The following is a 19,165-nucleotide window of genomic DNA, read 5'->3' as shown; positions in this document are numbered from 1 at the left end:
CTGGGAGGTCACTGGGAGGTCACTGGGAGGTCACTGGGAGGTCACTGGTGGCGTCCACCACTCGGCGTGCTGGGGTCCAACCTCTTCCTCATTTCTCTTCCAGAAGCCTCCTCTTCCCACTACCTGCCTCAACGCTTTCCTTCCCTCGTCCTGTTTTATATCCTCAGCCTCCACCTCTCCTCCCTCTCCCCCCCCTCTCTCTCTCTCTCTCCCTCCTCCTCTCACACCGTCACCTCGTTCTTACTCCCAGTCCGCAGTCCGTGGCCCCCCCCTCCTCCGGGGATGAAGTGCAACTGTTCGATGGTGTTCTGCCTCTTGTTGGCGAAGGCCATCCTCCGGGAGTTGGGGTGGCCTCCGCCCGCCCCCCCTCCTCCTCCTCCTCCACCTCCGCCGTGGCCCCGGTGGGGGTCCCAGCCGCCGTGCATGCCCATCCCGGGCATGGCGCCGGAGCTGCGCTCGTGGTCGTGGCCTGGCGTCGGGTGGGAGTTCATCTTGATCATGTGGTGGCGTTCCATGGACGGCGTGACGCAGATGTTCTGCTGCGACTGGGCCTTCTGGTGGTGGCTGAGCCGGCCCATGGTGGGAACCATCCCACTTCCTGCTCCTCTGTCGCCTCCTCCTCCCATCATCAGCCCCATGGCGATCAGCCGGTCCTCCAGACACTCGGGGGAGACCAGGAGCCGCTCGTGGGACCTGGAACCAGAGACCAGTTTATTCTGCTGATATTAACTCCACTGAAGAGGTTATTTCTCCACCCGTCTTTTTGTTTGTCTGTTTGTTCGTCAGTCAAAAACTACACAACAGATTTAAACAACACTTGGTGGATTAAACATGGCTCTAAACTTAAACATAAAACATGAAACTTGTCTTTGACTTCAGTCTAATCTAAATCACCTTCGTTTCCAGGTCAAGAAACAACTGCAGAGCTGAGTTTGACCTTTTCAAAGAAGTGAAATGTTTGAAATCTGAACAGTGTCTGTGATATTAAACCTGAGCAGCGTTCCCTCAGCTCCTCGGACTCTTTAAACTTTAATGAAACTGCTCTGCTCTCCACATTAATCTAATATTTTATTCTCTGATTCCCTTTGCTTTCATTCTGTCTTCATCTCTCCTCCATCTGATTTCCAGACGACCTGCTTCCCTCTCATCTTTCACCTTCTCTGATCTCGTTCCTCTCTCCTTTGTTTTTCATCTCCTTGTCTCGTCTGATTTTCCTCTCATCACATCTTCCTCCTCTCATCTTCCTCCTCTCATCTTCCTCCTCTCACCTCTCACCGTCCTCTACCTCCTCCCGGTCTCTGAACTCACCTGCGGAGCGTCTGCGAGTTGGAGCTCCTGCTGGTGCTCATCATGGCTTTGTAGTACTGGTGCTGCTGGTTCTTGGACAGGCGGGACAGCGTGTTGTCGCCCAGCGCCAGCAGCTCCTGGGAGCGGACGCGGCGCGGCGGCCGGTCGAAGGAGAAGCTGGTGTACTGCGTCTGGGCGGGCAGCGGGTACGGGTTGGGGGTGGAGGCCGGGATGTGGAGGCGGGGCCGGGAGCCGTTGAGGGGCAGCGTCCCCCGAGACCCCGGCGTGTATTCACCTCCATACGGCAGGTGGTGCTGAGACGAGTGGAAGGACGGAGGAGCGTTGTTGAAGCGGCGCTTGGAGTTGTAGTAGCTGGAGTACTCGTCCAGTTCTTTCTCTGGATCAGCGAAACAAAGACAGAATCGTGTATTTTAAACACAAGTTATGTTTCTTTATGAATTAATGAGCAAACGCTCGTCTGCTGATGTGAGAAACGACTGAAAGCTCCAGAGCAGCTTTATCATATTATATATATTACACTGTATTACATTGCATATTGCAATTTGACACTGTTCACTGTTTTGCTTTTTGCATTGTGCATTTCACCTTTTAATTCACCTTTTATAGCTTTTATCTTTTATATATTTTTATATAGATATGTCTAAATAAATGCTACCTTGTATAAATATAAGAAAAAGTGAGTAAATAAGAAGTAAACAGTGAGTAAATATATATTGTTTTTTTATTATTACTATTGTTTTTCTTATGTGTGGTGTATTTATTTATTGTGTTTTTATGTTTCTATGTTCATTGTATGCATCAATACCAAAAGCAAATTTCAGGAAGGTGTAAACCTACTTGGCAATAAATACTTTCTGATTCTGATTCTGATTCTGATTCTGATTCTGAATGGAGCTCGTGGTGAAAGCTGTTGCTTCCAAGGTTGAGAAAACATTTCAAATCGCAAAAGAAAGAGAGGGAGATAAACAAAAACCATCGAAAATTCAAATGACGAAACAAAGGAGTAGTTGACGGAAGAAAAAGAGGAGAGGAGGGAAACCTGTCACAGGAAAGGAGGTGAAACGCTGTGAAAGATAAACAGCAAAGGGTGAAATGGAGGTGAAGGAGTCAGAGGAGTGAAGACGCAAAATGGATAATGGAAAAAGAGAGACTGAAAGAAAAGGGGATGAAAGAGAGGTGTGCACTGTATACTGCATGAGGCTCAACAGGAGAAAGGTAAAAGGACGAGTGGACGAACCAGACAGACAAAGCTGCGAGAGACAAAGAAGACATGAATGACGAGAGGATAAAGAAAGGGAGCGACAGAAGAAAGAGGAGGAGACAGTTTGTGAGCTTCATTAACAGTGAAATACAGTTTCTGTGCTTTCTGCTCCACGGAACCACTTTAATCTTCAAAGCATTTCCATGGAAGCAGCTCCCCGAGAGCCAATTTGAAGCTGACCTTTACCCAGCTCTCCCTCTCCTCTCCCTCGTCCTCCCCTCTTCTTCTCTCTCTCTCCGCCTCAGCTCTCCCTCTTCCTTTTGTCTCCCCTCCTGCTCTCCAGGTTTTCACCGCCATCTTTCCCTGTCTTTCTCATGCCGTTTTGTCTCGCACTCGCACTCGCCCTCCTCTTCATCTTTCTCCCCTCTCCCTCTCTCTCTCTCTGTCTCCCCCCCACTCTCTGTTTACTCCCGTCCTGTAAGGCCAAATTATCCCTCCGTCCCTCCCTGGCTGCCGACCGCAGACAAAGAAACCTTTATCAGCTTCCTTCTCTCCAGGGTTCAGACGCTGGCTGGTGAGAGTCTCTGCTTGAAGACGTGTTTCACCAAAACCGACATTCATGCATTTCATAATCAGACGAGAGAAAACATTGATTTACTGCACCGGTCACGATTTGTTCTTATGTTTAATGTTTGTTTTAAAACTAAAGGCTTACGGATATGGATGGAACAGGTGGTGCAGTACCACCGGAGATCAAGAGGGGGCAGTGAAGCCAGTAGTTTAAGCGAGATGATCAGAGGAGACGATGGTTTTAAAGGCCGCAGCCGAACGTACGAGAACGTGAAGAGAAGATCGTGGGTCAAAGGTCAGCAGCGTTTGAATTCCACTGGAGGCCGAGCGGCCATTTGCCTTTTGGTAAGCGATACATAATTAAAACCCAAAGTACATCGCACTTAAGAGCCAGTAAAGTAAATAAGTTACAGGTAGAACAAATGGAAAAGGATGAATAAAGAATGGGGGCGTGTCTTCATGTGAAAAGAGAAGTGTTTTCTCCTCTCGAGTGAAATGAAATAATAAAAAGCTCCATCTGGTCTCAGCTTCACCTCATTATTGTTTCCACGTACACACACACACGAGAGAGAGAGAGAGAGAGAGGTAACCATCCATCACTCACTGCAGAGCCCCCCCCCCCCGCCGGGCGAGAGAGCTTCAGACAGACAGAGAGGATAGAGAGAGAGAGAGAGAGAGAGAGAGAGAGAGAGAGAGAGAGAGAGAGAGAGAGAGAGAGAGAGAAAGAGAGAGAGGGAGAGACAGAGAGGATAGAGGAGAGAGAGAGAGGGAGAGAGAGAGAGAGAGAGAGAGAGAGAGAGAGGGAGAGAGAGAGAGCTTCAGACAGACAGAGAGGAGAGAGGAGAGAGAGAGAGAGATAGAGAGAGAGAGAGAGAGAGAGAGAGAGAGCGAGCTTCAGACAGACAGAGAGGAGAGAGAGAGAGAGAGAGAGAGATAGAGAGAGGGAGAGAGAGAGAGCTTCAGACAGACAGAGAGGAGAGAGGAGAGAGAGAGAGAGAGAGAGAGAGAGGGAGAGAGAGCGAGCTTCAGACAGACAGAGAGGAGAGAGAGAGAGAGAGAGAGAGAGGGAGAGAGAGAGAGCTTCAGACAGACAGAGAGGAGAGAGAGAGAGATAGAGAGAGAGAGAGAGAGAGAGAGAGAGAGAGAGAGAGCGAGCTTCAGACAGACAGAGAGGAGAGAGAGAGAGAGAGAGAGAGAGAGAGAGAGAGAGAGAGAGAGAGAGAGGGAGGTTGCCAGCCGCTCAAACATCTTTTCTTCCCCATCCACGGCAGCCAGGCCTCTGCAGACCAGCAGCCAACACCCCTCCCCCCAATCTCCACATCTCTCCCTCCCTTCTTTCTCTCTCTCCGTCACTGCCTCTCCCTTCATTCTTCCTCCTTCTGCATCTCTATCTCATCTTCTATCGCTCCGTTTCTCTTCCTCCTCGTCTGCCCAGTCAGCGTCTTCACGTTTCTCCCATGTTTCTATTTCCTCTCGTCCCCCTGCCTTCCCCGTTCTTCCTCTATTCGTTTCTTCTTTGTCTTTATAAACCTGTCACTTTTTTTATCTCCTTCATTCCCCAACCTTTCTCTTCCTCTTTTCATCCACCTCTTCCTGATCCCTTCATTTATTCCCCTCCTCTGTTGACTCTACTGCTGTTTACACGTCCGAGCTGCAGCGAGACGAGGATTCGGCTTCGCAGCTGAGTCACAAATCTCCCGGCGCCCGGACCTCTCTCTCTCTCCCGGGAGAATCGGGCGTGTGAAAGTTTGACAAACTGCGACACAATGAGAGAGAGAAGAGAGAGAGAGAGAGAGAGAGAGAGAGAGAGAGAGAGACGCAGGGAGGACGAGGGCGAGCTGGCGTGAGAACAACTGGCTCGGAGCCGTTAGTTTTACAAAAGATGTGCTTGTGAGCTTTGAGGACAAAAATCAAAACCAGTAATGAAATCATGACTGCTAACAGAGGTGGAGCCAAATGTTCTCTATTGCCCCCTGGTGGTTGGCTACAGTACAGCTCATAAACCCTGTCTCCTCCATGTTAGCAGACGAGACACGGACCAAACTTAAAGTCCAAGATTTACGTTAGCTGAGCGTTCTACTAGATTCCTTTTAATTTCATATCTACTTGTTTCCATATTGATATTATATATAATTTTATACAATAATATTGTCTTTTGCACACTCTGTCTACATATTCTTACACTCATAGTATATTATATTATCTATTGTATAGTCAAATACTTATATCTATACCTCTACTATATATCATATATTATATCATACTCTCTGTATATTCTTTGTGTATATAAGTCTATATACACATATTTATATATGTGTACATGTTATAATTATAATTATTATTATTATATTACTATTATTATTATATATACTGTTGCTGCCATTATAACTATATACTGCTATTATATTGGTATAATTACTATCATATATAAATATATAGTATGTTATATTATATACTATATATACTGTACTATTTTTATATACTGTACCATCATATCATCAGTACTATTACCATCATCTTGCCACTGCACCTTATCTACCTATTTATCTTGTGTTTCGGTTTTTTATTCTTTCTACCTCAATATTTTTTATTTTATTTTATTCTATTGTATTTTATTGTATTCAAATATACCGGCTGCTATGACGACTTAATTTCCCTTCGGGGATGAATAAAGTAATCTATCTATCTATCTATCTATCTATCTATCTATCTATCTATCTATCTATCTATCTATCTATCTATCTATCTATCTATCTATCTATCTATCTATCTATCTATCTATCTATCTATCTATCTATCTATCTATCTATCTATCTATCTATCTATCTATCTATCTATCTATCTATCTATCTATCTATCTATCTATCTATCTATCTATCTATCTATCTATCTATCTATCTATCTATCTATCTATCTATCTATCTATCTATCTGTCTATCTATCGGTCTATCTATCTATCTATCTATCTATCTATCTATCTATCTATCTATCTATCTATCTATCTATCTATCTATCTATCTATCTATCTGTCTATCTATCGGTCTATCTATCTATCTATCTATCTATCTATCTATCTATCTATCTATCTATCTATCTATCTATCTATCTATCTATCTATCTATCTATCTATCTATCTATCTATCTATCTATCTATCTATCTATCTATCTATCTATGTGTATATCTATCTATCTATCCCTCTCTCTCTCTCTCTCTCTCTCTCTCTCTCGCCCTCTCTCTCTCTCTCTCTCTCTCTCTGCCCTCCCCTCTCTCTCTCTCTCTCTCTCTCTCTCTCTCTCTCTCTCTCTCTCTCTCTCCCCCCCTCTCTCTCTCTCTCTCTCTCTCTCTCTCTCTCTCTCTCTCTCTCTCCTCTCTCTCTCTCTCTCTCTCTCTCTCTCTCTGGTGCACTCGGACTCACCCAGCCTCTTCAGCGAGCTGTAGCGGTTGATCTCGGGCTTCATGGCGGCGTCGTAGGACGGCGGCAGCTGGGCCAGGTTGTGGAAGGAGTGAGAGAAGTTGGGGTGGCTGCTGTTGTGTCTCATGCCGCCGCTGATGATGCTGCCGCCGCCGCCGCCGCCGCCTTTCCCGCTACCTGAGAGCAGGGGGGGGCCGGAGGAGAGCTGCTGGGTGTTGTTCATACGGGGGCCACGCTCTGGAGAGAGAGAGACATGAAAGGGGGATGAAGAGAAAGAGGGAGAGGGAGGAAAATGGATTTATGAAGGGTAGGATGATGGTGGTTGAGGGAAGGTAAAAGCAAAGGAGAGAATGTGGAAGAAGAGAAAGTAGATGGAGGATAAAAGAGGAAGAGGATGGAGATGAGGAACAGAAAAGAGATAGGAGCGGGTTAATGATCAGTAAACACAGGAAGTGTCTCCGAGCTCCATGGCGACCGTCTATAAATACGACTGTGCTGCTTCCTCTGAGGCTCCAACATGTCAACCACATGTAAACACAGAGAAACACACGGGAGTCGGGGGGGCACGTTCACATTAATGCAAAGTGCAGAAGCAGCACATCGATCTATTCATATCAAAAAATGATTTATTCTTATGTAAGGTTGGTGGTGAGGGAGGGGGGGGTGTGGAGGAGGAGGAGGAGGAGGGGGCGTCTGTTTGCAGCATGTAAACTCTTCATATCAGTTACATCACACAGGAAGTTCATATACAAACAGACGACCCCGACAGGAAGTGAAGGGGGGGGGGTGATGTGACCTGGAAGTAATGTCACGGTTCTGTTTCCTCTTCGGAAGGTCACGGCTTCGTATTCATAACGATGTTAATTTACTTTCTGAGTTTTGGGTTCATGTGTTATCGTTCCATCTCTAACTCGACACCGACAAACTCTATCTATCTAGTGTGTGGAAACCCCCGACCCGAGGCCCATTGGGTGCAGGTCGGGTTCTGTCACCAGGTAAATCAGGGGAAATATTCTATAACCACGTGAGTCAATAACTGTTGGGATTTCTAATTTTTAACTATAGGTTGTGTCTGACAGAATTCTAACCAAATAAAGGTAGAGGTAGTTTTAGCAGATATTATGCCTTCATACAAATGAATTTAATAACCGTTGCTGTTTAGTGTCAATAATGTATCTTTTACTTGTCCTCATAATTAACTTTTCTGATATTAAAAGCGTAACTCCCTCAGATTCAACATCATATAGAGTTCCAGGAGCTGTCTGATAAAGTTCTGGAGGTCAGACAGAGAGACATTGTTGACTTAATGTTGTATGTTGCTTTGGTTTCGAGGATCCGAATGTTTACACAGTCAGGTTTGTTTTGATATAGCTGAAACAAAATATTCTTTGCTTCGCTGGACAACAGTTTTGCCCCACATTGCATCTGCTGGTTCAAGGCCTTTCATGAAGTAAACAGGTTGCCGAGCAACTATAGCGTCATTGGGAGTGTCTCCCTTTTCACTTCTGTATTCCAAAAGCCAGGAGGATGAACTGCACCTGCGCACTTCCGAGGAGGAGGAACGACCTGCTGCTATAAAATAGACAGATGCCGGATGTTCATGGCGCTCTGATACAACTAATGTACTGGAAGCCCATTGCTTTGCTATAACCTGTTCATTGCTTTCTAAATAAATACTTGATTTGAGCAAACCGAGTTCGGCTCTACTTCTCTTAAAGGATAAAGAACACGTTTTAACATAACACAAACTCAGACTCAAACAGCGAACATTAAATTCACTAAAAACCTGAAAAGCCTTCGGTTCAGGCTCGGTTACTTCAGGTTTGAATCACGCTGGATCATTGTGGTTTTGATTTGACGTGTTGGATTTATGAAACAGACGCAGAGAAACTTCATGAACCTGGTGTGAGCAGGAGATGTTTAAAGAACGGACGTGAGCAACGATAAACGATTCGGCCTCCGAGGGGAAATTGTGCGTTTGCTGTGGTTTCCTGACACACAATCGATGTGGAGTCCATTCAGGGAGGAAACGGTTATGGGCTGCGATCTCGTTAAGATTACTGTTGGACATATGCTGCTCGTTGACCATTGACAGTAATGGGCAATAATGTGTCTCTGTGAAGCGTCACCCGGGGAACACACACACACACACACACAGCACATCGACTCCTGCACGGTGCATGTCACACACACACAGACACACACAAGGAAACCAGTAATGCCAGCTGTGAGATCCCATCGTTCTTTAACAGCAGGACGAAGGCCGAGGGAAATATCAGAACAGAACCAGATGTTGAGTTTAACGTGTGTTTGTGTGGTTTTATCAGAATTAGCTGCTGGACTCTTTTTGTGTAACTCCTCCGACGGCTGACAGAGGTTTGATGGTCACGGTGAAACGAGCTGAGGGTCTGAGTCACACAGCTGAAGGGCTCCACTCGTCTCCTCGCTGGAGATTCTTCACATTATCTAACACAGGGAGAGAGGGAACCAAACCAAAGGACAAATATCCAGTGGTGTATAAAGTACTTGAAAGCCATACTTGAGTAAAAGTACAGATATCTTACCTGAAAGTGACTTCGGGAAAAGTAGAAGTCTCCCGAGTAAAAGTCTTAAAGTATAAAAGTATCTGGTGTTGACATTTAGTATCAAAAGTAAAAGTACAACTACCAAAATTAAAAATGCAAAGTCCTTTTTATAGTACGTCTAAGACATCATTTAAAAGTTGATATGATCGAACGTGATTGAACGTGTAATATCAAAGATTGGCGACTTCCGCCATAACGTATTTAAACGGAACTGTTGTTCCTTGAGAAAAAAAACTGAAAAAAAATGATAAAAAAATAAATACTATATATATAATATTATATATCTCAAATACTAATGGACTAGTGCGTAGAGCCTGTGTTGCGCTAACCTCCGTTGCTCAAGTAACGAGACAGTTTTGAGAATGTAAGAAGTAGAAAGTACCGAAATTGGTGTTGAAATGTAACGAGTAAAAGTAAGGAAAATAAATACTCAAGTAAAGTACAGATATGTGAAAAATCTACTTAAGTACAGGAACAAAGTATTTGTACTTTGTTACTTCCCACCACTGCAAATATCAGAGTCCACTTTCACTCTGTGACCTGAAGTGTCGAGAGCAAACGAGCAAAGACGAATTAAACTCTTCAAATTAGAGCAAATGTTTAAAACTTAAAATTGACAGCTTTTTCAATTATTTACTTTCTTCCACTAACAGTGTGACGTTGCTCATGGAAAAGCTGGTAAATGTGAGCGTCACTGGAGATTCTTCACATTATCTAACACAGGGAGAGCAAGAACCAAAGCAAAGGACAAATATCAGAGTCCACTTTCACTCTGTGACCTGAAGAGTCGAGCCCAAACGAGCAAAGACGAATTAAACTCTTCAAATATGATCAAAGAACATTAGAGCAAATGTTTAAAACTTAAATATGACTGCTTTTTCCCTTAGATACACTAACAGTGTGACGCCTTCATTGCTCATGGAAAAGCTGGTAAATGTGAGCGTCAGCGTACGGATGTAACTCTTCCCCTGAAGGACACATGTCGATGTAACTGCTCTGAAACGATCTTCATCATCTCATCACGTTTTTCCTCAGAGATCTTATCCAGAATCCTGCAGCTCCACGTGAGACGCTCTGAATCAGCCTCAGCAAATGATTCTTCCTGATTTCCTGAGGATGAGGGAAATGTTCTGGGGGAGAAATCACGTGCGCTGGGCTGGCATCGCTTTTTTTTTGTTTTCTCGGTGCAAATCCTGGGAAAACAGATTCTGGAAGTGCAGTGACCTGAGTGAGGACCTCAGCTAACGTGTGGTGTCATCTGTGAGCACATCACCGCAGCACAGAGAGAGGAAGAGGAGGAAGAGGAGGAGGAGGAAGAAGAAGATGGGTTTCTTCCTTCAGCTTGAGAGATTTCATGTTCAGATTCTGTAATGATATCACTCACGACCCTGCGCTTGAGCTCTAACTGAGCTCTTGCACCCAGATGTTTTGTCTCCACTGAGCTTCGGATTCAGCTCTCCTCCTTGTGCTATCGTGAATCGTCTCGGATTTCTTCGTGTCGAGATTAACCAACCAGAAGAATTCCAGGTGTAGTGATGACAAATCAAATTGCCCTGTCCTTGTCGTGGTTACTTTTGTTCAAATAATACAGGGTGACATGTATTTCCTTTCCGCTGTATTACTGGAACAAAATTCGAGATCAGACGTTTTCATTCATGCAGAGAAGCAACGGGAGGAGAAGAGCTCAAGCTGGAGCAGATCCGACTAAATATCCGAGTGCAAGCGCAAGCAGAGGACCGGACCTCGAGTGAGAGCGTCACACAATCTGAACATGAAATCAATTAGATGCTCCTGAATAGAAAAGAAACCCCATAAAAGAGGAAGAAGCACATTTGGAAGCAGGCTGGTGGTGTTAGTGTTGGTTGGGGGGGTGGTGGGGGTGGTGGTGGGGGGGGGGGCAGACAGGCTTGCATGAAGCAGAGGGCGGGGCCAGACAACTTGTAGCCCGCGCTCTTATCGCTCGTGTGTCACTTCCAACACAGATGTGAGTTGACAGTGACACAGATGTTTAAAGAGCGCAGGACGACAGGCCGTCGAACCAACACAACACAGACACACACACTGTGGTCGTGAGGCCGCCGCCCCCCGGCCGGCAGCTCGCCGCCGCCGCCGCCGCTGACCACGAGGCTTACCGATGGTGGCAGCGTGTTTGGGGCTGGACGCACCCCCCTGCTGGTTTAAATGTTGGGGCAAGTTCCCGGCTGCAAAGAGAGAAGAGCTGACAAACTGACGACAAACCACCGGGGACACGGAGGCGTGCTGAGTCAGCACTAGTGTCAGCAGAGAGACAGAGAGACAGACAGGAGACACAGGACAGAGAGACAGAGAGACAGAGAGACAGAGAGACAGAGAGACAGAGAGACAGACAGGAGACACAGGACAGAGAGACAGAGAGACAGAGAGACAGACACAGGACAGAGAGACAGAGAGACAGAGAGGAGACACAGGACAGAGAGACAGACAGGAGACACAGGACAGAGAGACAGAGAGACAGACAGGAGACACAGGACAGAGAGACAGAGAGACAGACAGGAGACACAGGACAGAGAGACAGAGAGACAGACAGGAGACACAGGACAGAGAGACAGAGAGACAGAGAGACAGACAGGAGACACAGGACAGAGAGACAGAGAGACAGAGAGACAGAGAGACAGAGAGACAGAGAGACAGAGAGACAGAGAGACAGAGAGACAGACAGGAGACAGAGAGACAGAGAGACAGAGAGACAGAGAGACAGAGAGACAGAGAGACAGAGAGACAGAGAGACAGAGAGACAGACAGGAGACACAGGACAGAGAGACAGAGAGACAGAGAGACAGAGAGACAGAGAGACAGACAGGAGACACAGGACAGAGAGACAGAGAGACAGAGAGACAGAGAGACAGAGAGACAGAGAGACAGAGAGACAGAGAGACAGACAGGAGACAGAGAGACAGAGAGACAGAGAGACAGAGAGACAGAGAGACAGAGAGACAGAGAGACAGAGAGACAGAGAGACAGAGAGACAGACAGGAGACACAGGACAGAGAGACAGAGAGACAGAGAGACAGAGAGACAGAGAGACAGAGAGACAGAGAGACAGACAGGAGACAGAGAGACAGAGAGACAGAGAGACAGAGAGACAGAGAGACAGAGAGACAGAGAGACAGAGAGACAGAGAGACAGAGAGACAGAGAGACAGAGAGACAGACAGGAGACACAGGACAGAGAGACACAGGACAGAGAGACAGAGAGACAGAGAGACAGACAGGAGACACAGGACAGAGAGACAGACAGGAGACACAGGACAGAGAGACAGAGAGACAGAGAGACAGAGAGACAGAGAGACAGAGAGACAGAGAGACAGAGAGACAGACACAGGACAGAGAGACAGAGAGACAGAGAGACAGACAGGAGACACAGGACAGAGAGACAGAGAGACAGAGAGACAGAGAGACAGAGAGACAGAGAGACAGAGAGACAGAGAGACAGAGAGACAGAGAGACAGAGAGACAGACACAGGACAGAGAGACAGAGAGACAGACACAGGACAGAGCGACACAGGACAGAGAGACAGAGAGACAGAGAGACAGACACAGGACAGAGAGACACAGGACAGAGAGACAGAGAGACAGACACAGGACAGAGAGACACGGCCTCCAGGAACACAGTGGGTTGATCAGACTGCTGCTCAGACTGGGGCTTCATTTTCATTTAAATCAGAATATTACAGAATATTCAAACAGCAGAAAATTAAACATTTTGATTAATTGCTTTATAATTACGGACATTCTGGAAGTTAAAGCTGCTTTTCTCTGTTCTGTATCAGCGTGTTGTGAAGATATTTGAGTTTGGGATTCATCAATAACAACATTTCATCAAAATAAGAAATGATATGTCAAATAATCACTGATAATAAACGTTAAAAACCCTGTGTTGTGTGAGACATTAGAGTGATTCAGTATTTATAGAGCGTGGAGTCCGAGTTAGTGTTTGTGGACGAGAACTTCAGATCCCAACCACACGTCCAGCTCCTGTGAAGGAGGTGCTCCTGCTCTGAGGAGGAGCGGGAGCAGTGAAGGAGGTGCTCCTGCTCTGAGGAGGAGCAGGAGCAGTGAAGGAGGTGCTCCTGCTCTGAGGAGGAGCGGGAGCAGTGAAGGAGGTGCTCCTGCTCTGAGGAGGAGCAGGAGCAGCTCGTGTGAAGGAGCTGCTCCGGCTCTGAGGAGGATCAGGAGCACCTCCTCAGAGCAGGAGCAGTGAAGGAGGTGCTCCTGCCCTCTGAGGAGCACCTCCTTCTGGCTCTGAGGAGGAGCAGGAGCCTCGACAACAACAGGGACAAAAGACTCAGCTTATTTTCATTTGTCACAGATTCATTAGAACAAATATTAAAATCCCGGAGAGACTGACGGCAGAGAAGTGAGAGAGAGCAGCCGAGCGACAGAGAGACAGAGGAAGAGAGAGAGAGAGAGAACAGTGTGTGTTGCTGTTGTGTGTTGTTGTTGTTGTGTGTTGTTGTTGTGTGTGTTGTTGTTGTGTGTTCACACGGTTAACGTACGACAAGACAAATCCACTCACGCTCAGAGAGAAAATATTAGTTAAATGTGAATAAAACCAGAGAAATGTGAATTTGTTAATATGAGAATAAATAAATACGGAAATTACAAATTAAAAAAAAATACTTTTTCTTATAAACCTCAGATATTTTCTTTTCTACAGAGAATAAATAAAAGAAAACAATTCAGGAACAAGCAAGAAAATGTCGGGACCAAATTTCCAAGACATTTAGTTCATGTCTGGAAACAGCTTGATGATTAAACTGGGATCTTCATGATGTGGAGACGGAGTGTCATTTATCGGACTTTAAGTTTATTATTTATGTGATCAGCTCTAACGTGGACGTGTGGACACTCACTGCGGTTGTCTTTGCTCTGCAGGACGGGGGTGTAGAGGTTCTTGGACGTGCGTCCGTCCGAGGTCGGGCTGGTCAACATGTTGTTCCTCTCGCCCTGCTGCACCGGACTGGACTGGTGACGCAGGATGTCCACCAGCGACCTGAGAGGAGGAGGAGGGACGGAGGAGGAGGAGGAGGAGGAGAGGAGGAGGAGGAGGAGGAGAGGAGGAGGAGAGGAGGAGGAGGAGGAGGAGGAGAGGAGGAGGAGGAGGGAGAGAGGGACGAGAGGAGGAGAGGAGGAGCAGGGTGGAGGAGGAGGGAGAGAGGGACGAGAGGAGGAGGAGGAGGGAGAGAGACGGACAGAGGGACGAGAGGAGGAGAGGAGGAGGAGGAGGGAGAGAGACGGACAGAGGGACGAGAGGAGGAGGAGAGAGAGAGAGAGACGGACAGAGGGACGAGAGGAGGAGGAGGAGGAGGAGGGAGAGAGGGACGAGAGGAGGAGAGGAGGAGGGACGGAGGGATGAGAGGAGGAGAGGAGGAGGGAGGGAGGTGAGAGGAGGAGGAGAGAGACGGACAGAGGGACGAGAGGAGGAGGAGGAGGAGGAGGAGGGAGAGAGGGACGAGAGGAGGAGGAGGGACAAGGGGATGAGAGGAGGAGAGGAGGAGGAGGGAGAGAGACAGAGGGACGAGAGGAGGAGAGGAGGAGGAGGGAGAGAGATGGACAGAGGGACGAGAGGAGGAGGAGGAGGGAGAGGGACAGACAGAGGGACAAGAGAGGAGGAGGAGGGACAGAGGGATGAGAGGAGGAGAGGAGGAGCAGGGTGGAGGAGGAGGAGAGAGAGACGAGAGGAGGAGGAGGAGAGAGAGACGAGAGGAGGAGGAGGAGGAGAGAGAGACAGACAGAGGGACAAGAGAGGAGGAGGAGGAGAGAGAGACAGACAGAGGGACAAGAGAGGAGGAGGAGGAGGAGGAGGAGGAGGGAGAGAGAAGGACAGAGGGACGAGAGGAGGAGGAAAGAGACGGACAGAGGGACGAGAGGAGGAGGAGGGAGAGAGACGGACAGAGGGACAAGAGAGGAGGAGGGAGAGAGGGACGAGAGGAGGAGGAAGAGGAGGAGGAGGGGAGAGAGAAGGACAGAGGGACGAGAGGAGGAGGAGGAGGAGGAGGAGGGGAGAGAGAAGGACAGAGGGACGAGAGGAGGAGGAGGAGGAGGGAGAGAGACGGACAGAGGGACGAGAGGAGGAGGAGAGAGAGACAGACAGAGGGACGAGAGGAGGAGGAGGAGAGAGAGACGGACAGAGGGACAAGAGGAGGAGGAGGGAGAGAGGGAGGAGAGGAGGAGGAGGAGGGAGAGAGATGGACAGAGGGACGAGAGGAGGAGGAGGAGAGAGAGAGAGAGGGACGGACAGAGGGACGAGAGGAAAAGCATGAGAAGAGAGACAGACAGAGGGACGAGAGGAGGAGGAGGGAGAGAGACGGACAGAGGGACGAGAGGAGGAGGAGGAGGGAGAGAGACACACAGAATTCAAACTTTTATCTTTGTCCATTAACTTTATCAAAATCAAATCAAATCAGATTCTTCCAGCTTTGCTCCTCATGACGACCTACGACCTACGACCTCCATGGACGCCAGCTCTCACCTCGGCATGTTGACGTCTCGGTTCCGTGGTCGGCGTGCCACCTTGCTGAAGGCGATCCTCACGCCCACCGCCACGACCAGCGTGAAGGAGATCACCCCCCCGATCACGTAGGCCGTGCTGATGTGAGGAGAAACAAACGTTAGAGAAAGACTCTCCATCTTTCTTCACTCATCGTGGTTTGACTCGTAGGGTTGCAAAATTCCGGGAATATTCAAAGTTGGAAACTTTCCATGGGAATTAACGGGAATTAACGGGAATATACGGGAATTAACGGGAATTAACAGGAATTAATGGGAATATACGGGAATTTAATGGGAATATACGGGGAATATACAGGAATTAACGGGAATAAACTGGAAATGTTGTGGGTAATTTATACTAACTGTATTCACCTTGTCATAAACAGACATAAATATAAACATTTTGTTGTGTCATAGGCTGATTTGAGCCCTGAGGAAACTTTGGGCACTTGACTATATGCTTCTGCATCGTTGTGTCATTCTTAACATAGGTCTTTGCACAGTATTTGCAAATGTACACAGCCTTTCCTTCTACATTGGATGGGGTGAAATGTCTCCACACATGAGAGAGTGCACGTGGCATTGTTCTGTAGAATAAGATGAGAACAAAGTTTGTAAAAAAGCACTAATGCAATGCCAGAGATATAAATAGTTAGCCAAACAATTGGAATCGTCTGTAAACATATTTTACAATTGATGGATAAATGAATGGAAATAGTCTAGATGAACAGATGAACAATCCTCAATCAGCATGCTAATATATTTTCCCAGTAATATCATTGAAACTTACCTGACTAGTCCTGCACTCTACAGCAGGCCTCAATAGCCCTGCTGTAGAGTGAAGCATGCTGGGAGTTATCTGTGCATGTGATGGAAGAATGCACAGTGGAGGGTTGAAACTCAACGTTCCATACATCTTTATAATAGAGTTTTGAATGTTTCAATTATTGCTCAGCGTTTAATTTGCGTATTTTTTTTTTTTTTTCAAAATTCCCAAAATTCCCGAGCTTAATATTCCTGTGGAAAGTTTCCAGAAATTTACCAGAAACTTTCGGCCCCTTTGCAACCCTAGTCTCCATCTCTCTTCAGTCCTCGTGGTTTGAGTCCAGACTCTCACCTGCTGTTCTGCTGCGGCAGCGTCTCGAAGTCCGGGTCCTGTTTGCTCCCGGTGGGCGCCGTGGAGGTGGTCTGAGGGTCGGCCCACACGGGCGACTTGTAGTTGTTGCACGCCTCCTGGTCCAGCCGGGTCCTGGCGTGCTCGCAGCAGAAGCGGTAGTGGCAGGTGCCGCAGCAGTAGATGTAGCTGCCTTTGGAGCAGTTGAAGGTGGTGTCGAAGTGGCCCATGACGTCGTAGTAGCCCCTGAGGAAACATCAAATATCTGAGGTTCAGAAAACATCACGTTCCTCAGACCATAGACGTATATAAGGCTAGATGCCTCGGCCAATGGAGTCGAACGTCACCACATGGCGGCCATCTTGCTGCAGGCGGCTCGCTCACCCATAACATTGTGTTGTAGTGGTGCATACTTTTTAAATAACCATAACTTGCTCAATTTTTAACCGATTTTTAATCTGTTTGGTTTGTTATAAACGTCAGAGAAGTAGTTATGACACTGCATACATTATTAGATTGTTTAGAAAAATAACATAATTATTCATAAGTATGAGACATCTAGTGTTTATATATCTCTATGCCTCAGACTGTCCGTTGCTGCAGCTCCTCTCTTCAGCCTCTGTCTCAAACACTTGGTTTTAGCTCCTGGCTGCTCTGATTGGTCAGCGGTTCCTCTCTGATGTGATTGGTCAAAGGAACTTGCTTTACCTGAGACATGTTTAACTTTAAAATATTTTTATTACACAAAGGTTGGTTTTCTATGGTTTGGTGGGTGTGTCACAGCCTGTGTCGTCCAATCAGCAGCGTGTATATAAATATCAACTGAACAAATGGCATTTAACCCTGAGACTTCTTCCACATTTAACTTTCACTGTGTCTAGTCGTTGTTTTCAGCGGATTTAACATAATATTTCTCCTGTAAAAGTTAAAAATCAACGAGATAATAATGCAGATCCTGTAGTGTGTCCTCAAACTGCAGCTGAGCTCATGTGTGCGTGACTCTCCTCCTCTGCTGCCAACACGCTGCTGCTCTGCAGAGGCAGCTTCCAATGAGCTAATGCACATTTCTCCTTTCTTCTCCCACTGGGTTTGAGGCATGTTGTGAGCTGCCTACGTGCTCGATGCACCATGTTGTGTTGATGGAACAGATCTGATCTGTGCAGCTGGAGGAAGTGGAGTGTCCGACAAGATGGAAAATAATCATGTACGATCCTGAGAGGAATTTCACATCATTTTTTTTACACTCCCTCTCGAGAACAGCACAAGAAAAACGTCTGAGAAAGAAATTAGACATTATTGTATAACACAGAATCTCCACGTGTGTGTTTAACGCAGGATTCGACCTCAGTAATTAAACTAAAAGCTTCTCGTGATCTCACTGATCATCGAATAAAACCACGAGAACCTCTGAGAGATTCAGGATTCGTAGATGGAGTTGGTCTGGTGTCGGCGTCCTGTCGGAGAACGAGTGAACGAGCTGCTGCTGGTGAACGTGCCGCGGAGCCGCTCGCCAACACACAGGCTGATTTAGAGCCCATCGCATGTTGCCTAGCAACAGCAAGACGCCTCTGAGTGGAGCCTGCACGCCGGAGCCAGTTTATGGAATCAGAGGAATCAACACATCACAGGGATGGAAATAAAATATAGAGACGTGACTTGAACTTCACTCGACCTCATCAAACTGATTCAAGCATCGCCTTGAATCCACGAGATGAATCTTATATATAAAGAGTTTTTTTAAATAACTCTTTGATAAAAAAAAATACATTTTCCATAAGATAAATCATGTTAAATCAAATTTCATTCATTTCATTCAAATCTCTTCTGTCACTAAACCCTTCTGATTTAAAACACGTCTCATTAAAAACATTAATTATGATTTAAAGAGATTTCAAATGTAAATTTCAAATCAACAGGTTTGTTCTTTACCTGCAAACGTCCACATCCACCAGCTGCCTGGGGGGCGGAGCCACCTGGGCCGCCCCGAGTGGAGGCTTCAGGGCGTCGGCCGTCATGTTCCTCGGCAACATGGTCTGTGGGAGGGGCTTCGGAGGAAGCTCGGCCATGACCGGTGGAGGAGACTCGTCCCCGTCCTCCACCTCGGCCGCTTTGGGCGCCACCTTGGGTCCGGCGGGCGGCGGCGGCAGCCGTGGCTTGTAGCCGGTCAAGAGGAACAAGGTGGAGCTTGTTTGGCCGCTGCTGCCGGTCAACGTCCTCTCGTCGCCGTCGACAGAGCGTCCTGCCTTGGTGACGGTTACCGTGGAAACGGCAAGGCAGGAGAAAAGCAGGACAGCGAGGAACGAGTGAAACATTCCTCTGGAAATTGTGGGTTTCATCGTTTTTACCACAAAGTTCATGAACCAACGGCAGAAAAAATCCAAACTGCTCGAGACTCGCCGCCAGTGATGGGCGTCCTCGTCCAAGATGGCGGCTCGTTGACGTAT

The 19,165-nt window shown here is 47.0% G+C and overlaps 1 protein-coding gene across 1 annotated transcript; it reads right to left on the bottom strand.

The window, feature by feature from the left end:
* Positions 1 to 221: 221 nt before the first annotated feature.
* LOC133025593 (protein shisa-7-like) lies at positions 222 to 19,057 on the bottom strand. Its single transcript, XM_061092299.1, has 8 exons — positions 18,651 to 19,057; positions 16,725 to 16,967; positions 15,588 to 15,704; positions 13,969 to 14,108; positions 11,210 to 11,278; positions 6,496 to 6,729; positions 1,309 to 1,684; positions 222 to 693 (listed from the first exon to the last, which is right to left on the bottom strand). The coding sequence occupies exons 1-8, from the start codon at positions 19,055 to 19,057 to the stop codon at positions 222 to 224; spliced, it is 2,058 nt and encodes a 685-aa protein (XP_060948282.1).
* Between the last annotated feature and the right edge of the window lie 108 nt (positions 19,058 to 19,165).

This window comes from Limanda limanda, chromosome 19 (genome assembly GCF_963576545.1).
Source record: "Limanda limanda chromosome 19, fLimLim1.1, whole genome shotgun sequence".
In the NCBI taxonomy this organism is placed as follows: Eukaryota; Metazoa; Chordata; class Actinopteri; order Pleuronectiformes; family Pleuronectidae; genus Limanda; species Limanda limanda.
The sequence above is the reverse complement of the archived record's forward strand: the minus strand, read 5'-3'. Positions and strand labels throughout refer to the sequence as shown.